This window comes from Poromitra crassiceps, assembly GCF_964638095.1.
Source record: "Poromitra crassiceps genome assembly, chromosome: 1".
NCBI lineage: Eukaryota > Metazoa > Chordata > Actinopteri > Beryciformes > Melamphaidae > Poromitra > Poromitra crassiceps.
In genome coordinates, this window is record NC_139623.1 from 101669648 (window position 1) to 101689109 (window position 19462).

At 44.6% G+C, this 19462-nt stretch overlaps 1 protein-coding gene across 1 annotated transcript in view; it reads right to left on the reverse strand.

Moving 5' to 3' along the window:
• Positions 1-19462, reverse strand: part of LOC310788247 (vascular endothelial zinc finger 1-like) — a gene marked incomplete at its 5' end in the record, with an annotated part of 37027 nt that overhangs the window by 6167 nt on the left and 11398 nt on the right. Inside the window, 3 exons of the mRNA XM_083649786.1 lie at positions 274-436; positions 1239-1308; positions 9527-10284. Of these exons, the coding sequence (XP_083505912.1) occupies positions 274-436; positions 1239-1308; positions 9527-10284 (991 nt within the window). The remainder of the gene's footprint in view (positions 1-273; positions 437-1238; positions 1309-9526; positions 10285-19462) is intronic.

Consider the following 19462-nt stretch of genomic DNA (forward strand, 5'->3'; position numbering starts at 1 on the left):
ATAGGGTATTTTACGAGAAACATGCTTAATAATGGTTGTCTATGACACTTTATATTGTAGCAGTTAACTTGGATTAGGACTTACTTATATGCTTTTAATACTGGTTTTAATCATTTTTTATGTCTTTTTACTACATGTTGTTTTGTGTGTTTGTATACATTTTTGAAACCCTGGCTGCAAACCAAATTTCCACGGGGGGTAATAAAGTTGAAATACTATGCACACATAAGGCATTAATGTTGTGTTGGCAGGGGCGTGTGTGGTCTGACATACCTTTGTTACAGGAGTTAAAGTTGGTCTGTCCATGAGTCTTTAGATGGCTGGTGATATAGGCGGCACTGAGCATCTTTCCACAGATATTACAGGTCACCTTCCCTTCATGTCTGATCATGTGGGAGCGGAGTCTGTCTTTGGTGGCGAAAGCAGAGGTGCAGGCCTGCAGGTACATGGCAGACAGGGACAGAGGGTCATGCTACTATCTTTCCTAGGGCCACCAAGCTTCAATGACAATCGCTGAGCCAGGAGTGCCTCCAATCATGCATGGGCCAGAGCCACTTCAAAACGTCTATTAGTGTGAAAAAAGTGCTGTGCGGAATCTGCTGAAAGCCCTAACCCAGTGATACTCAACTTGCGGCCCGCGGGCGCCCCGTGTGGCCCGCGATGGAATTGCAAAAAATAAAATCAAAAATCAAAATAAATTACAGTGCACCTGAATGCAACATGCAAGATACCCGCTGAATAAGTGTCCAAATGTTCATGTCATTCTGGCCAATACTCTACTATTCTGTTATAGCATTTCAGTCTGGAATATGGAATATCTTTGAATAATCTATGATTTAGCTGCTAAATTGTCAAATACAACCGTCTGCTCACTACCCAGGCACTTACTGTATGTATGTACTTAACCTAACTAACTTAACCTAACTATCGGGTGTGCACAACATTGTCAGCCTAAACTCCAGCTGACACCCCAAAAACCTACAATCCGCTACAGAAACATGTATATTGTTTGTTTATTTACTGGCCCCTGGCCTTCTATCATTTCACGAAAGTGGCCCCCGGGCAAAGCAAGTTGAGTATCCCTGCCCTAACCTATTGCAAGTAGTACAATTTGAGCTAACTCAAATATGTTGTGAATAAATGAGCTGCTGATAAGTGGCAGTAATGACTCTTACCGTGAATTGACATGTTGTGAATAAATGAGCTGCTGATAATAAGTGTGCAGTAATGACTCTTACCGTTACTTGACATTTGAACGGTCTTTCTGAGGAATGGACATGCTTCACGTGGCAGCTCAGGTGGTCTGGCCTAGATGGACAAAAGAAACATTTTAATCTTTTGTCTGTGTGTGTGTGTGTGTGTGTGTGTGTGTGTGTGTGTGTGTGTGTGTGTGTGTGTGTGTGTGTAAATGGCCTGCATTTAATATAGCGCTTCTATCCAAAGCACTTTACAATCAGTAGGTACATTCACACAGACATCCATACACACACAGAGTGCTGGCACACCATCGGGAGCAATTTGGGGTTCAGTATCTTGCCCAAGGACACTTTGACATGCAAACTGCAGGCGGCAGGAATCAAACCACCAACCTCTTTTATCCAAAGCGATTAGTGGATGACCCGCTCTACCTCCTGAGCTACAGCTGCCCCAGCCGTGTGTGTGTGTGTGTGTGTGTGTGTAGTGTAGTGTTTTAGCTCCGTACTCCTGCTCCATGAACGACAAGTGTTGAGCACCACATGAATGTGCACAAGCACAATTACACACTATACTAACAACACTAATGTGTACGTTTGCAATACAATGGAAGTACATCGTGTGACATCTGTTGTAGCAAACTAATGTGTTTTCCCTTTGCTTTAGTAGTGAAGGGGTAAAAAACTACAAAAACTAAAATTTCAGTCACTGGTGGTTGCTTCTCCATGATCAATCAAGCGTGAATTAGTTTGACCTACTTTTAAAACACACCAACCAGAGCCGATGTGTTTTTGTGTCCTTTTCCACTCCCCCCCAGAATGTGCTGCAAATTGAGCAATGCACTATATTGATATGTATATCAAAAAATAATACAGCAATACTATTATTACTTTTCCCAGATCACTGACATTGCCTCCAGAAAGATGTAGAACTATAATGAGAATTTCCAGGATCCTGGTTAGCAATGTTAATTTCCTAGGCAGAATATCTGGAATATTTTGCCGTTCATCTAATAAAACTGAATGTAAAAAAATGAATTAATGTTGACATTCAGCACTTTATAAACACATACATGACTATATACTACTTATGGAGTTCACCAAATCACTGGTTACAAGAACACAGATACACACAACTACTCCCCTTTTGACCTTTACAGCAAAGGTCCAGCATTCACAAATCCTACTTTGCACACATGGCCCTTTGTTAGCCTGTTAGCTGTAGCCAAGCTGCATCATGTTAGATGTGGAGTGAGTAAGGGCCACAGCACTGGCAGCTGCTCCCAAACCGGAAAGTTTCACGCTGCTGGTGGTAACTTTTTTCTTCCTTCCAATTTTTCCGCTTTTTCTTACAATGAGAGGCGTCAAGTGGAATCTTCTCAGTGGTGCCATGAACCGGAATCATGTTACCCCCCCCCCCCAACGAGGACGAGAGCAAACTCCAGACGGTGCCTGCCTACAGAACTGACTGGCAGTGACTCAGTGCCCTGTTATTGAGTTAGTCAGTCCCCACTCTCACTTTCCAGTATGCTGATGAGTCCCTATCCCACGTCACTGTGTTGGGAGTGTGTCTAAAGCTGCCCTGAACAGCACAGCGTTAATGTTACAGCTTGGCCTGGGTGCTGCAGCCAGTTTACTTCTGGGAGCAACACAAATCAATTCTACTAAAATAAGCCATATTGAATGCATCATCTATTCAGCTCTTTATTACTCATCATGTAAGTGCATCTCATTAGTGGTGCATAATTGTGAGTGGGTAGTAGAGGCTACACTGGCACCAATACTGAAAGAAGGCAATGTATGGTGCAAACACTACCAGGGTAAAGGGCTTGATTCCCACTGGAGCTGGCCATGCTAAAAAGGTATCCGCTCACACATGTATAGCATATAACATTGAGGGGAGTGGGGGTGTCAGTGGGGGGTGGAGGGGAGAAGCATACTAGTCATGTTGTGTGGAGGCAGTAAACGTGATCAACTATCAATATTCTGCCAGTGCAGGTCAATTTTGACTTACCAATCAAAAGCAAATACTTTCTTGACTTTTTTTTATGTACATTTTTGTGTTCATAAACTGTGAGGGCAAAATTAAACCTTGTGTTATTCTATGAAATGTTAATTCTCTAGATAGTAAATAAGAGAAAAGGTCAGTGTTGATCTGAACATCACTAGGAGGCTCATGAAATTTCCTTGGGAAAGACAAGCTGTGACAAGCTGGCAGGAACCGCAAAGTACCGCAAAGTGACGCGTGACGCTATGCTTCCCCCCTGCCTAAGTATATTAGCACTAGTGCTCTCCCATGTGATGCTATGCTTCCCCCCTGCCTAAATATATTAGCACTAGTGCTCTCCCATGTGATGCTATGCTTCCCCCCTGCCTAAATATATTAGCACTAGTGCTCTCCCATGTGAGGCTATGCTTCCCCCCTGCCTAAATATATTAGCACTAGTGCTCTCCCATGTGAGGCTATGCTTCCCCCCTGCCTAAATATATTAGCACTAGTGCTCTCCCATGTGAGGCTATGCTTCCCCCCTGCCTAAATATATTAGCACTAGTGCTCTCCCATGTGAGGCTATGCTTCCCCCCTGCCTAAATATATTAGCACTAGTGCTCTCCCATGTGATGCTATGCTTCCCCCCTGCCTAAATATATTAGCACTAGTGCTCTCCCATGTGAGGCTATGCTTCCCCCCTGCCTAAATATATTAGCACTAGTGCTCTCCCATGTGATGCTATGCTCCCCCCTGCCTAAATATATTAGCACTAGTGCTCTCCCATGTGAGGCTATGCTTCCCCCCTGCCTAAATATATTAGCACTAGTGCTCTCCCATGTGAGGCTATGCTTCCCCCCTGCCTAAATATATTAGCACTAGTGCTCTCCCATGTGATGCTATGCTTCCCCCCTGCCTAAATATATTAGCACTAGTGCTCTCCCATGTGAGGCTATGCTTCCCCCCTGCCTAAATATATTAGCACTAGTGCTCTCCCATGTGAGGCTATGCTTCCCCCCTGCCTAAATATATTAGCACTAGTGCTCTCCCATGTGATGCTATGCTTCCCCCCTGCCTAAATATATTAGCACTAGTGCTCTCCCATGTGAGGCTATGCTTCCCCCCTGCCTAAATATATTAGCACTAGTGCTCTCCCATGTGAGGCTATGCTTCCCCCCTGCCTAAATATATTAGCACTAGTGCTCTCCCATGTGATGCTATGCTTCCCCCCTGCCTAAATATATTAGCACTAGTGCTCTCCCATGTGAGGCTATGCTTCCCCCCTGCCTAAATATATTAGCACTAGTGCTCTCCCATGTGAGGCTATGCTTCCCCCCTGCCTAAATATATTAGCACTAGTGCTCTCCCATGTGATGCTATGCTTCCCCCCTGCCTAAATATATTAGCACTAGTGCTCTCCCATGTGATGCTATGCTTCCCCCCTGCCTAAATATAGTAGCACTAGTGCTCTCCCATGTGAGGCTATGCTTCCCCCCTGCCTAAATATATTAGCACTAGTGCTCTCCCATGTGAGGCTATGCTTCCCCCCTGCCTAAATATATTAGCACTAGTGCTCTCCCATGTGATGCTATGCTCCCCCCTGCCTAAATATATTAGCACTAGTGCTCTCCCATGTGAGGCTATGCTTCCCCCCTGCCTAAATATATTAGCACTAGTGCTCTCCCATGTGAGGCTATGCTTCCCCCCTGCCTAAATATATTAGCACTAGTGCTCTCCCATGTGATGCTATGCTTCCCCCCTGCCTAAATATATTAGCACTAGTGCTCTCCCATGTGAGGCTATGCTTCCCCCCTGCCTAAATATATTAGCACTAGTGCTCTCCCATGTGAGGCTATGCTTCCCCCCTGCCTAAATATATTAGCACTAGTGCTCTCCCATGTGATGCTATGCTTCCCCCCTGCCTAAATATATTAGCACTAGTGCTCTCCCATGTGAGGCTATGCTTCCCCCCTGCCTAAATATATTAGCACTAGTGCTCTCCCATGTGAGGCTATGCTTCCCCCCTGCCTAAATATATTAGCACTAGTGCTCTCCCATGTGAGGCTATGCTTCCCCCCTGCCTAAATATATTAGCACTAGTGCTCTCCCATGTGATGCTATGCTCCCCCCTGCCTAAATATATTAGCACTAGTGCTCTCCCATGTGAGGCTATGCTTCCCCCCTGCCTAAATATATTAGCACTAGTGCTCTCCCATGTGAGGCTATGCTTCCCCCCTGCCTAAATATATTAGCACTAGTGCTCTCCCATGTGATGCTATGCTTCCCCCCTGCCTAAATATAGTAGCACTAGTGCTCTCCCATGTGAGGCTATGCTTCCCCCCTGCCTAAATATATTAGCACTAGTGCTCTCCCATGTGAGGCTATGCTTCCCCCCTGCCTAAATATATTAGCACTAGTGCTCTCCCATGTGATGCTATGCTCCCCCCTGCCTAAATATATTAGCACTAGTGCTCTCCCATGTGAGGCTATGCTTCCCCCCTGCCTAAATATATTAGCACTAGTGCTCTCCCATGTGAGGCTATGCTTCCCCCCTGCCTAAATATATTAGCACTAGTGCTCTCCCATGTGATGCTATGCTTCCCCCCTGCCTAAATATATTAGCACTAGTGCTCTCCCATGTGATGCTATGCTTCCCCCCTGCCTAAATATATTAGCACTAGTGCTCTCCCATGTGAGGCTATGCTTCCCCCCTGCCTAAATATATTAGCACTAGTGCTCTCCCATGTGAGGCTATGCTTCCCCCCTGCCTAAATATATTAGCACTAGTGCTCTCCCATGTGAGGCTATGCTTCCCCCCTGCCTAAATATATTAGCACTAGTGCTCTCCCATGTGAGGCTATGCTTCCCCCCTGCCTAAATATATTAGCACTAGTGCTCTCCCATGTGATGCTATGCTCCCCCCTGCCTAAATATATTAGCACTAGTGCTCTCCCATGTGAGGCTATGCTTCCCCCCTGCCTAAATATATTAGCACTAGTGCTCTCCCATGTGAGGCTATGCTTCCCCCCTGCCTAAATATATTAGCACTAGTGCTCTCCCATGTGATGCTATGCTTCCCCCCTGCCTAAATATATTAGCACTAGTGCTCTCCCATGTGAGGCTATGCTTCCCCCCTGCCTAAATATATTAGCACTAGTGCTCTCCCATGTGAGGCTATGCTTCCCCCCTGCCTAAATATATTAGCACTAGTGCTCTCCCATGTGATGCTATGCTTCCCCCCTGCCTAAATATATTAGCACTAGTGCTCTCCCATGTGAGGCTATGCTTCCCCCCTGCCTAAATATATTAGCACTAGTGCTCTCCCATGTGAGGCTATGCTTCCCCCCTGCCTAAATATATTAGCACTAGTGCTCTCCCATGTGATGCTATGCTTCCCCCCTGCCTAAATATATTAGCACTAGTGCTCTCCCATGTGATGCTATGCTTCCCCCCTGCCTAAATATAGTAGCACTAGTGCTCTCCCATGTGAGGCTATGCTTCCCCCCTGCCTAAATATATTAGCACTAGTGCTCTCCCATGTGAGGCTATGCTTCCCCCCTGCCTAAATATATTAGCACTAGTGCTCTCCCATGTGATGCTATGCTCCCCCCTGCCTAAATATATTAGCACTAGTGCTCTCCCATGTGAGGCTATGCTTCCCCCCTGCCTAAATATATTAGCACTAGTGCTCTCCCATGTGAGGCTATGCTTCCCCCCTGCCTAAATATATTAGCACTAGTGCTCTCCCATGTGATGCTATGCTTCCCCCCTGCCTAAATATATTAGCACTAGTGCTCTCCCATGTGAGGCTATGCTTCCCCCCTGCCTAAATATATTAGCACTAGTGCTCTCCCATGTGAGGCTATGCTTCCCCCCTGCCTAAATATATTAGCACTAGTGCTCTCCCATGTGATGCTATGCTTCCCCCCTGCCTAAATATATTAGCACTAGTGCTCTCCCATGTGAGGCTATGCTTCCCCCCTGCCTAAATATATTAGCACTAGTGCTCTCCCATGTGAGGCTATGCTTCCGCCCTGCCTAAATATATTAGCACTAGTGCTCTCCCATGTGATGCTATGCTTCCCCCCTGCCTAAATATATTAGCACTAGTGCTCTCCCATGTGAGGCTATGCTTCCCCCCTGCCTAAATATATTAGCACTAGTGCTCTCCCATGTGAGGCTATGCTTCCCCCCTGCCTAAATATATTAGCACTAGTGCTCTCCCATGTGAGGCTATGCTTCCCCCCTGCCTAAATATATTAGCACTAGTGCTCTCCCATGTGATGCTATGCTTCCCCCCTGCCTAAATATATTAGCACTAGTGCTCTCCCATGTGATGCTATGCTTCCCCCCTGCCTAAATATAGTAGCACTAGTGCTCTCCCATGTGAGGCTATGCTTCCCCCCTGCCTAAATATATTAGCACTAGTGCTCTCCCATGTGAGGCTATGCTTCCCCCCTGCCTAAATATATTAGCACTAGTGCTCTCCCATGTGATGCTATGCTTCCCCCCTGCCTAAATATATTAGCACTAGTGCTCTCCCATGTGAGGCTATGCTTCCCCCCTGCCTAAATATATTAGCACTAGTGCTCTCCCATGTGATGCTATGCTTCCCCCCTGCCTAAATATATTAGCACTAGTGCTCTCCCATGTGACGCTATGCTTCCCCCCTGCCTAAATATATTAGCACTAGTGCTCTCCCATGTGATGCTATGCTTCCCCCCTGCCTAAATATATTAGCACTAGTGCTCTCCCATGTGAGGCTATGCTTCCCCCCTGCCTAAATATATTAGCACTAGTGCTCTCCCATGTGAGGCTATGCTTCCCCCCTGCCTAAATATATTAGCACTAGTGCTCTCCCATGTGATGCTATGCTTCCCCCCTGCCTAAATATATTAGCACTAGTGCTCTCCCATGTGATGCTATGCTTCCCCCCTGCCTAAATATAGTAGCACTAGTGCTCTCCCATGTGACGCTATGCTTCCCCCCTGCCTAAATATAGTAGCACTAGTGCTCTCCCATGTGAGGCTATGCTTCCCCCCTGCCTAAGTATATTAGCACTAGTGCTCTCCCATGTGATGCTATGCTTCCCCCCTGCCTAAATATATTAGCACTAGTGCTCTCCCATGTGAGGCTATGCTTCCCCCCTGCCTAAATATATTAGCACTAGTGCTCTCCCATGTGAGGCTATGCTTCCCCCCTGCCTAAATATATTAGCACTAGTGCTCTCCCATGTGAGGCTATGCTTCCCCCCTGCCTAAGTATATTAGCACTAGTGCTCTCCCATGTGATGCTATGCTTCCCCCCTGCCTAAATATAGTAGCACTAGTGCTCTCCCATGTGACGCTATGCTTCCCCCCTGCCTAAATATTAGGCAACGAAAAAACGAAAAAACCTGTTTTTGTCAGTCCATTCTGATTGCACTATTGTTCGTATTAGCCTCTTCTCAAGTTGCACTAGTATGCAAAAGTCTTATTTTGTTTATTATGTTGATGTTTGAAGAAAAGTTAAGCTGAATAGTTATGAGAAATAAATACAGGGTGTGTTTGTTACACAGGTGTCCTGCTTCTTTTTATTCAGTATCATTGCTGGTTGACAATAGTGTATTATCGCTATCAGGTGGACTGAAGTTGCACTACAGACAGTTATGGGCCACACTCGGGAGCCCTGCTTAAATTTTTTTTTTTTTTTTTTAATTACAAAAAAAATCGGTATACCGGTTCGATCCGGTTTAGACGGCAATATCGAACCGGTTTTAAAATTTTCAAACCGACCCAGCCCTACTGGAGGGTTAAGGTTATAAAAAGGTAGCAAAGTCCAAACAGTTTAATACAACTATCAATCCGAAGGAAAAGTGATGGGGACCTACATGGACAATACATCATATGATCACGCTTCTGTATGAACCACCAATAATACAGAAAAAAAGTTGAGTAGTGGTCAAATGCCGGCTAGATTTTAAGTGAGAGAGCAAAGGAAAGAACGGAGAAGAGAGCAGGACAGAAGGCTGATATGCCTGACCCTTGGGCGGTTCCTAACCATATGGGAGAGCAGGGTTCATGCCGGTTGCTTTTATTTCTAACAGCTTTACTATGTGCACAGTAGGGGGGAATCCATACAGGGACATGAGGGTGCGCCTTCAGTCATTAATGGGACTACGCTATGTAGCATGTAAACGGTAATATGAATTATGGATGGAATATTCTATAAGCACCTTAATTGAATTAGACTTATTTTTTATGATTAAGGTCAGTAGTCAGATTTTTTGCAGTCGATGTTAACACAGTCATGGAGATGCAAGATAGTCAAGGCCCCTATCTTATATTGCATGAAGCCTTGAGCCTACCTGGAAAAGCCTTTCCCACACACAGAACACACGTAGGGCTTGTGGACTCCTCCGTCGTGGGAGCGAACGTGGTAGGTCATACGGTCCTTCCTTTTAAAACGCTGGTGGCAGATGGGGCACTCGAAGGGCTTCTCGTCTGAGTGGGACAGCTTGTGGCGGTTCAGGTGGTAGACGTCACGAAAGGCCTTGCCGCACATGTCACAGCCGTGGTTCTTCTTGACGGGTTTGGCGGGCTTCTTGGTGGCATTTGGCTGTGGCACATTGACATTGCCCATCGTGGACGGGGTCATGATACTTGCGCCCGAGGAGACGGAGGCGGTTGCCGTGGTGAGGATACCCGTGACGGTGGAGATGTAGGAGGGGTTGATGCTGTTCTCTCGTGGCAGGGAGGACATCATGGGCACCATGGTGGGGGCTGTCTGGGCGGTCTTCTTGGGCCGGGACACCATCTTGATGCCCGTGTGGCAGGACTCGTGCCGCCGCAGGTGGTAGCTGTCACGGAAGGCCTTGTTGCAGTAGCCGCAGATGAAGGGAGTTTTGCTTTTGTGCTCCTTCTTGATCACGGGCAATGGCGGCCGCGTGCCCCCTCCGCTCGCCACATTGTCTTTGAGAAGATGGGCGGCGCTGACGGGGGGCTTGTGGTCCATGGGGATGGGCAGGACAGGCTTCTGGTCGATTTGCTCGGCTCCTGCATTAAGAAGTGGGAGCAGGCTGTTCTGGGCCACCTGGTGCTGGTGGTGGAGGGCTTCATTGGCCTGCTGTTGGAACACACAGACACACAACACAGCTTAACATTTGGGTGGGCCAAATGATAACAATTAGCTCAATATTTAAGGTCCAACAAGAAACTGCAAACATAATGTGCCATTGAAAAGAGTCCAAATACTACAAGCTATTTTCACTGGTTATTACAGTTTGACTTATCCAATCATATCAGGATGCATGAAGTGAAAGAATACACAAAAATAAGATTTTGCTCACAATGCTACTGGATCAGATATCATGGAAACACGTCACACTTGCATAGTGATTGACATTCTATGGCTTTTTTTTATAGCGAGAGCTGGCTACTTCCATTGAGTCAGACTAGTAGTGTGGTAGACACACACACACACACACAGCATGCCGCCACCACACACACACACACACACACAGACACAGACACACAGCATGCCACCACACACAGCATGCCACCACACACACACACACACACACACACACACACACACACACACACACACACACACAGCATGCCACCACACACACACACACAGCATGCCACCACACACAAGCCACTTCTTAACATGCAGTGGAATCCGTATTATAACCTGCACCGAGCCGGTTGGCCTGCATGTTAAACAACAATTAGCCGGCCTACGCGCACTCCCGCGACTCCGTATCTTATCTACCTCGACCGCCGGTATAAGATCCGCTTCCACGCAATCGCAGCTCATGTTTAACAATGGCAGGTCATTATCCGCATATCCATAGTGGGCAGGTGTGGCTCTTCGTGACTCACTTCACGTTCGCTAGTTTATTAATTAATGAATCGTTTGGGCAATCGCTTATATCAACGAGCAAACTCACGGTTTCCTCAAGTGTTGCAAAAACGGCTTGAATTGTTAAGTGGGGGCTAGAATGACCGTGCTTTCCGAGGTGAGGGCTGGCTTGACTGCAGTTGCAGGCAGCCAGGTCCAGTGCATCAGGAGGGACGCTGCTGCGCTGCTTGCTTGCTCCCATGTCAGAAAAAGCCTAACGTTTGTGGGAGATTCAAGTTGTCGCACTTATTACTTTTAGCTAACGCTACGTTGTTTTTTCATCAAGGCAATGTCCAGAAGATATGGGTTCATGAGTTTCTGCAAATGCAGATAGATAGGCTACAGTAGGAGCATGCATGTTGTCTGTTTCAATAACGAAAGCGTCCTTTACCGAGAACGACGTGCCGACTAATTAAATATTCTTGCTGCGAAATCGGCCTCTTAATGACAACACTGGAATAAATAAGATCGACTACGACTATAGAGGCTATAAAGAATGGACTATAGAGAAATAAATGGATTCAAAACGTTTATTTAGGAAACATAGGCTATCAAACTTTTGTGGGGAGAAATACATTTAAAACTAGTCAGATATGACTAGTTGCCACTTGTAAAATAAATCACCCACAGTGATTGACGACGGTGCGACCACTATTTTGACTGCCTCATAGCTAAAGCTGTTTCCTATCACATTTCTTGTGTTTGATACATGCTACCGCGGCTCTAAACATGTAGTTTAGAGCCGCAGCACCGTCTTTTGGTGAGTCAGCCCATGAGATATATCGGCGGTTTTACCCCACTCGCGCGCCAGCCGTTTAACATTTTGTGGGCGTTCCCAGACATGCGGACTGTCTCTATGGGGGTGGACTGGTTGAGCGCAATGAGTAATCTAGTCTCCTGACTGGGGAGGTCAGACAGAATTTGCATATATGTACTGTACCTGTGTAATTGCACTTGTATTCTCACTTTCTCAGGTTGTCTTTTTAAATTCTGGCAGGGGGACTGCCAATGGAAACTAGCCTCTGGCTACAATTGGGTACTTTTACGCTATACTGTGTTCATGAATGTACACTGTCCCTCTATATCAAATAAAATAAATTCAAATTCAAATTCAAAACCTTGCCGCAGCCATCCAAAACAAGACTGGAAAATGTTTTGAAGAGAACTTGGTAGAATCATAGATATAATTAGAGCTGCAACGATTAATCGATTAATCGATTAGTCGATCGACAGAAAATTAATCGACAACTATTTTGATAATCGATTAATCGTTTTGAGTACAATTTTAAGAGAAAAGGTCTAAATTCTCTGATTCCAGCTTCGTAAATGTGAATATTTTCTGGTTTCTTTACTCCTGTACAACAGTAAACTGATATTATCTTTGAGTTGTGGACAAAACAAGACATTTGAGGGCATCATCTTGGGCTTTGGGAAACACTGATCGTCATTTGCCACCATTTTCTGTCATTTTATAGACCAAACAACTAATCGATTAATCGAGAAAAGAATCGACAGATTAATCGATTATGAAAATAATCGTTAGTTGCAGCCCTAGATATAATATTACTATAGATGCCAGCCAATGACGCCCCCGCCAGGGATGGGGGGGATTTTTTTCCCCCTGCTCTCCCCAAAATTTCAATAAAACTTTATGGCATATTATTACAATACAACAATACTGGTGTTAACAGTAATAGAGGATGCCAAGTCATTCAAAACAATAAGCATTTTGCTTTCAGGAGCATCGTGCCAGCATCCGGTGCTGTTCCAAAATGTGTCAACGTGTGTCGTTGCCTGGGAAACGCACATCCCATAATACAACTGTTCGCATCGCATCCCATAGTATGATGATACTTGGGATGCCATTGCGAACATAGATGCGAACAGGTTAGCTAAAAGTTTAGCATCCCCAGCGAGACCCCCCACCGCTGCGGTCGGGGTACGTTTCGAAATCCCTCCAGGCCTGAAAAATGTTCTAGGGGAAACACTGGGTCACGTGGTCACCTCTCCCCTGAAGTGTTGTGCCTGGTGACGCGGGGTTAGTGCTGACCTTGAAACTTAAAATAGAGATCGTGAGTTCCGAAACACAAACCCACACATATAAACACAAAGCTGCCCATTGTTATCTCAATGCAGCTGAAACTAAGATATTCCATAAAAAAAAAAAAAATCTAGGCACAGATTTAGCTACTACATCAATGAATTTCAGCTTTAGCTTTAGCTAATCGCTCCCTGCTATTAACATGAGTTCCTGTTGCCAAATCTCACGAGTGTGTTGCTGAGATAGAGATAGGTCTTGAACAAGTTTAATTTTATCCTGATCTGTCTGTCTGAAAAATGCCATTTTAGTGTCTGAATATTCAGAAGATATGTGGCTTCGGAGAATGGGGCGAATATTTACTTTCATGAATATGGGGGCAAAATCTGAGATCATGTTGACTTTTCCCATTGACTCCAATAGACTAAGACCTGCCGAAAATCTCTTAGTGGCCATGTCCGTGGAAAGCCAAAACCTGCATGCCAAAATGACAGGAAGTGAGTTGAAGGTCTTGCTTGAAATCCCATCGTCTTTGGTAGAATAATCTGGCTGGCTGTTTTAAATGAAAATCGCTCATGGCATTTTTTGTGGGCAGGTGCTCCGGTGAGGGAGAAGGTTAGTGACGTCAAACAGCAGAGCTACTTACATCCATCGACATTAACAGACAAGCACGCAGATAAGCTACACAGAGCTGCAAGTACTGACCTGCAGGCCATGATATTAAGAACAGTTAATCAATGCCCGTCAATTCAGATTCCTCAATTATTCTGTCTAGATTTACAGCTTGAAACTGAGGTAACAAGGAAAGAAAACAACTACTCTTTTTAACTCTTTATTCACTTTTATAATACACACTTTGCTAAAGGCTTTTGGTAAAAAATGTAAATCCCATGCAATTACTTTTAAATCCTACCTAAATATAACATTCAACACTGTCCTTAAAGTAATGAAACAGACAATCAAGACAACGTTGTTGTCTTCCACAAGCACAAAAGGACAAGGTGAAATGCTTGACCTTTCCCTTTGAGGCTCAATCATCCATCCAAGACGGTCAGCCAAGAAAGGACTTGCAAGAAAAGAAAAATGAAGCAGACAATGTCCTCCTTATGCCATCTAGCCTATTGTGAAAGACACAAATCTGAGCAGTGATGCACTCGGCTCTCAGCGGGGCATCTTTGTCTTCACATCTTCACTGATTTGGCTGCTCTATTCATAAGACAGGGACATTGTTTATTAGGGCTGTGCCGATTCACTTATCTCCCGATTCGATACTATCACGATACTTTGGTGCCGATTCGATATATATTGCGATTCACGATTATTGCGATTCTACGATTATTGCGATTCGATATTACGATTTATTGCGATTTTTGTTTATTTTTTTCTTTTATTTTTTCAGTTTGTTTGCTTTTTTACACTAGATTAGAACATGGGAAAAGTTGAATCATACACTAGAGACTGTATATTATATATCATGAGTAGGGCTGGGCGATATAGTTAAAAACAGGGGCGGACTGGGATCATAATTCAGGCCGGGCATTAGATACCAAGCAGGCCAGGCCGATATGGGCCAACGCGCGTGAAATTTGGGCCGTTTGAAGCCAGATTTGGGTCCAATTTTACAATGAGATGCACCCACTTTAACCCTGAAGTGTAATTATTACTTCAGACTAACTAATAAAGTAATAAAACCACTAGTAAACCAGTAGGCGGCGCCTGGCCTGCTGTTCAGTGAGTGGCCTGACTGCAAGCACCCAAAAAAAAAAAAAAAAAAAAAAAAAAAAAAAAAAAAAAATTAATTTGCGATTATCGATTCTGGAATAAAAGATCGATCCAAAAAATCGTGACATTAAAAATCGCGATACTTAGGTGAATCGATTTTTTCCCCCACCCCTATTGTTTATCCACACAGCACTCAGCTAAACTAGCTGCCATTCTCTCATACGCAGTGGGACCTGGGAACTCACTGAAAACACCAGCAAGCCCTGAGCCCACCCCGGCCATTTGTCTGAGCACCTGCTCACACTTGCCACCTTCCAGGATTAGTCGTCATTGTGCCAACACTAGCCCGACTGCTGGCACACCGGAGCAGGGGGGCTTTATGTTTGGGTGGTGGTGGTGGTGGTGGGGGGGGGGGGTTCCCTCTTTGTGAAGCTTGTGAACAGCAGACATGGGATGGCCACTGCAGACAGCCTGGACACTATACAGAGGTGCAGTGCCTGAAGGCTGATGTGCCTTCATGCAGCTCAGACCATTTTGACACAGATGCGCTCTGACAGCTGGGCTCATAAATAACATCAACATGGAGGGAGTGTCCTGATGGCTCCACAGGACACTGTAGGCTTGAGTTGAGCTCATAAGTAGGGCTGAGTAAAAAAAAAAAAGAATAGATTCTCCGATTTTGAATCGATTTTTATTTTAATCCTTTGATATCGATTCATATGTCCAGAGATAGTTTTTTTTTTTTTTTATAATAATAATAAAAATAATAATAAACATAGGCTATAATATTATAGGTTGTGTGTGGTAGTTCAAACATACCGTAAATTCTGGACTATAAGGCGCACCGGTGTATAAGCCGCACCTTCAAAGTTGACTATTTTTTTCTTATATAAGCCGCACCGGACTATAAGCCGCGGGTGTTTTGATGTTTAATTACCATATGTAAGGTTTCGTGCACAGAGGGGATTGTCGGGAAAGAGATGGCTGTTTGGGGAAGCTCCCATTTATTAACATTTCAACAAAACAAGTTGCATATTTGCATAACGTATTCAAGTGTTACCATTTAGTGCAATAGTAGCTACAGAACATGTACTGTGCTGTGTAAATTTAGGGGTCCTTGGCATGAAAAAGGTTGAAAACCACTGATCTACATTATAGCCTACAGTAGTACCATAACAAAAAACAAAGCCTACAGCGCTTGACGAGGCAATATCAATGGCTAAATTAAATGTGTTTTTTTTAAAGTGCAAAATAAAGTGCCTGTAACACGACAGTAAGCGCGTAAGCCTAAAGTTGCAGTAACACGGCTGCTTAAAATATACGGTAATCAGCCTACCAGAAAAGTCATTAATCCTCGTCTTCATCTTTTAGGCTAAGGTGCAGTACACGGCTGTAACCAGAAAAGTCAAGTCATTAATCCTCATCTTCGTCTTCTTCCTGCGTACTAAAACCACCAAAGTCCTCATCTTCAGCTTCGTCAGCCACTCTCCTCTCTCCTTCGTTGTCGCTCTCAAAACCAACGAACTCCTCTTCGTCACTGTCGGAATCGAACAGCCTCTGAAGGCCCTCAGCTGTGGCGGCGTCCTCCTCTTCATCACGCAGCAGTCCAGCCTTTCGGAACCCGTTGGTGATCGTGGATGTTTTGACACTCCTCCACGCTGTCAGGATCCACTGGCAAACTTGAGCCTTCAGTCGGATCTGAACGGCACCTCGGCCGTCTGCTCTCTGTGTCAACACCCTGATGCCAAGGTTACGTGCTGCTGCTCGATTTCCTTCTTTCCTTCTTCTTCTCCTTGCCATCGTCGTAACACAGCCAGTTCTCCATCTTTTGAAGCATGATGTTAGATTACAACGAGCTAGTTGTGTGGCTTAGCCTTCCAAAATGTTGCCATTAGTTTTTTAGAATGTAATACATAGAATTGGGAATGTTACATTCAATTTCATTCAGACTGTCTTTCAGGCTCAATCGCTGCCTTTTTCCCCCCGGAGCGAGGGAGGAGGGAGGGTGTTTTACTGTAGTGGCTGAGAGAGAGTAGTGGCACAGTGCTCCAATCAGGTCGCGAGGCACATTTTTTGCAACATCATCCAATCAGGGTCTCGCTCTCGTAATGTCTGTCTTGCTCTCGTTCTGCCTCATACCAACATCCATAGATTTTGGAGGTTCCCGAGTGGCCGTTTGCTGAAAAAATCCATAGATAAGCCGCACCGTTATATAAGCCGCAGGGGCCAAAAAAGGCCAAAAAACGGGAAAAAAGCCGCGGCTTATAGTCCGGAATTTACGGTAGTTTCAAGTTGACATTTATGTTTGTAGTTGAAACAAAAACATTGATTAGGCTATTTACTCGGACTACTGTATTGTCCCAGTATACAGGTGGGAAATCGATTCTTTTGATAGAATCATGTTGCCTCCGCTACGATAGGTGGCGATATGCACTCTTTCCACGCAGGCTCTGCCAATTCTGACAGCTGATAGCAGCAAGTCTCTTAAAGTCGAACTGAACCGGAGGCGAATGCAATAGCACGAGCGTCGGAGACTGAAAACAAATTGAGAGGCGGACCATATACGTGTCGATGATTTGATTTGACAATTCTGACGACTGGCTTTGGCATTGGTCAATCATGGCGTGTTCCACCCCCAAATCGAGTGGGATTCAGCGTGTTGTCATGCTACGCGAGTGGGATCCGCGGAGTACCAGGCAGCCACTTGCTTCGTGCGGAGCGAGCAGACAATCCGATGCATGGGTGCTGCCTGCCCGCCTGAAATCTCCGAGGGGAGACCCCTGACTACCACGCTCTCAAGCGCGCGCTTTTTACGCTATTTCTGTAAATACGCTATTCCTGGAATGCGCGTTTTATTTCAAATTGTTTTTATTCGTTTTTAAGCAATACAAACAAGAAAAAACAAAACCCGTAGAAGACAGACAATACAAAATAGGTGCAAGGTTGCATGATGTCATACATGTATACACAATCTCCTGAATAATTGTGATGCAATGACAACCAAGTGTAAAAATAAAACCAAAATAATAGAGACGAGGAAAGAACAAGAGGGGGGTGGGAAGAGGGTAGGGTAGAGATGTTGGGGGCAAGTTCTCGCGTCAAATTCCTTATGATAATAATCTAAGAAGGGGTGCCACGTCATTTCAAACTTTTCCAGAGAACCCTGGACTGTGCATCTGACTTTTTCTAGTTTAAGAAATGACATTACCTCTCACGAATCCAGCGTGAGTGTGATGGAGGTGTGGGCGATTTCCAACTAAAAAGAATAAGCCAGCGGGAATGCGCGTTTTAACGAGCCAGTTCCATTTCTTTGCATTCTTAGAGATGATAGTTTTTGTTTTTTGTTCATGTTTCATGCAATTGGCCAAGTTAGTAGTTCGTTTATGGGATAGGAATTCTGCCAGATGACAGGCACTAGGCGCCATTTTCTACTTCATTTGGAAGAGAAAATTATCCTGAAATGAAGATTTGATTGACAGCTGCATGTTGTGATATGAATGATTGGTTGAAATGGGGTAGAAATTTGATAGTACTAGGTGACGTCAGCAAACTGTAGATTAGTGTTATCAATGAAATCTTGAAAAATGAACTTTTGATGTGAAAAAGTGTGAAAAACTCAAGGAATTAGATTTTTGTTTTTGTTTTTGCATACATCATTAAATAGGTGCACTGCATACCCAGGTATTTGAACTAAAATAAAAGAAAAGTCATTTTTGGGTTCAGCTCGACTTTAATAATGCAGCTATTTCATTAAAAACTATGATATAATTATACAAACGTTTCCCCTCAAAACGATCACTTCTGGCCCATATAATAGTGTGGCAGTGTTTATATTGAGAGACGCTGCGTCCTGTGTGTAGTTTAGTGATAGGACATTGTTTTGCTGTGTTCTGTGTTTATGTGGCCGAGCGAGGTTGTGTTTATGTGGAGAGAGAGAGCGCCGATAAACAAATGTTCAAACGCAGGGATGGTCAGGTAACACAAAGCCCAAAAGCCTATGGCTCCTAGTCTGCAGATAAAACACATTGACAAAAGTAATTTAGACTCAGGTGTGCATAAACTACAGGTTAAGAACTTCCTTTTTTAAATACAATAATGTGAAATTATCGCTCATCGGACATGAGAAGCAGATATTTGTCGGTTATAGTATCGGCTGAAAAAAGCCCCCCCCAAAGTCTATAGATTCCCCCCAAAATCTATAAATCCCCCCTATCTGAAGAACATAAGGGGGGAATTTGCAAAGTGAATTTTAAGCCCTGTAATTCCATTAAAAAAATATTTTTTCTAGACAGATTTAGCTCTACATCAAAGAAATTCACATTTAGCTGGCCGCTAACATTACAGTTTTACACGCTGTTCGACTTCCGGGTCAAAGAACGTCAGCGCATGCGCTGATTGCTTCGTCCAGTTCCAGTCCAACTGACCTGTATACATGCAGGAGTAAATCGACTATCAATCGCATTATCTGGGTGTGTTAGTCTGACTTTCATAACTTCGATTTCAGTCGAGCTAACATGTTTACATGCATTTCAAAAGGCCGGTTTTAGGCAGACTAACGCAATAATTCAATTTTTTAATGTGCATGTAAACCATTGACAGTACATAATATGGACCACCTTAGCTATATGTTTTTGACAC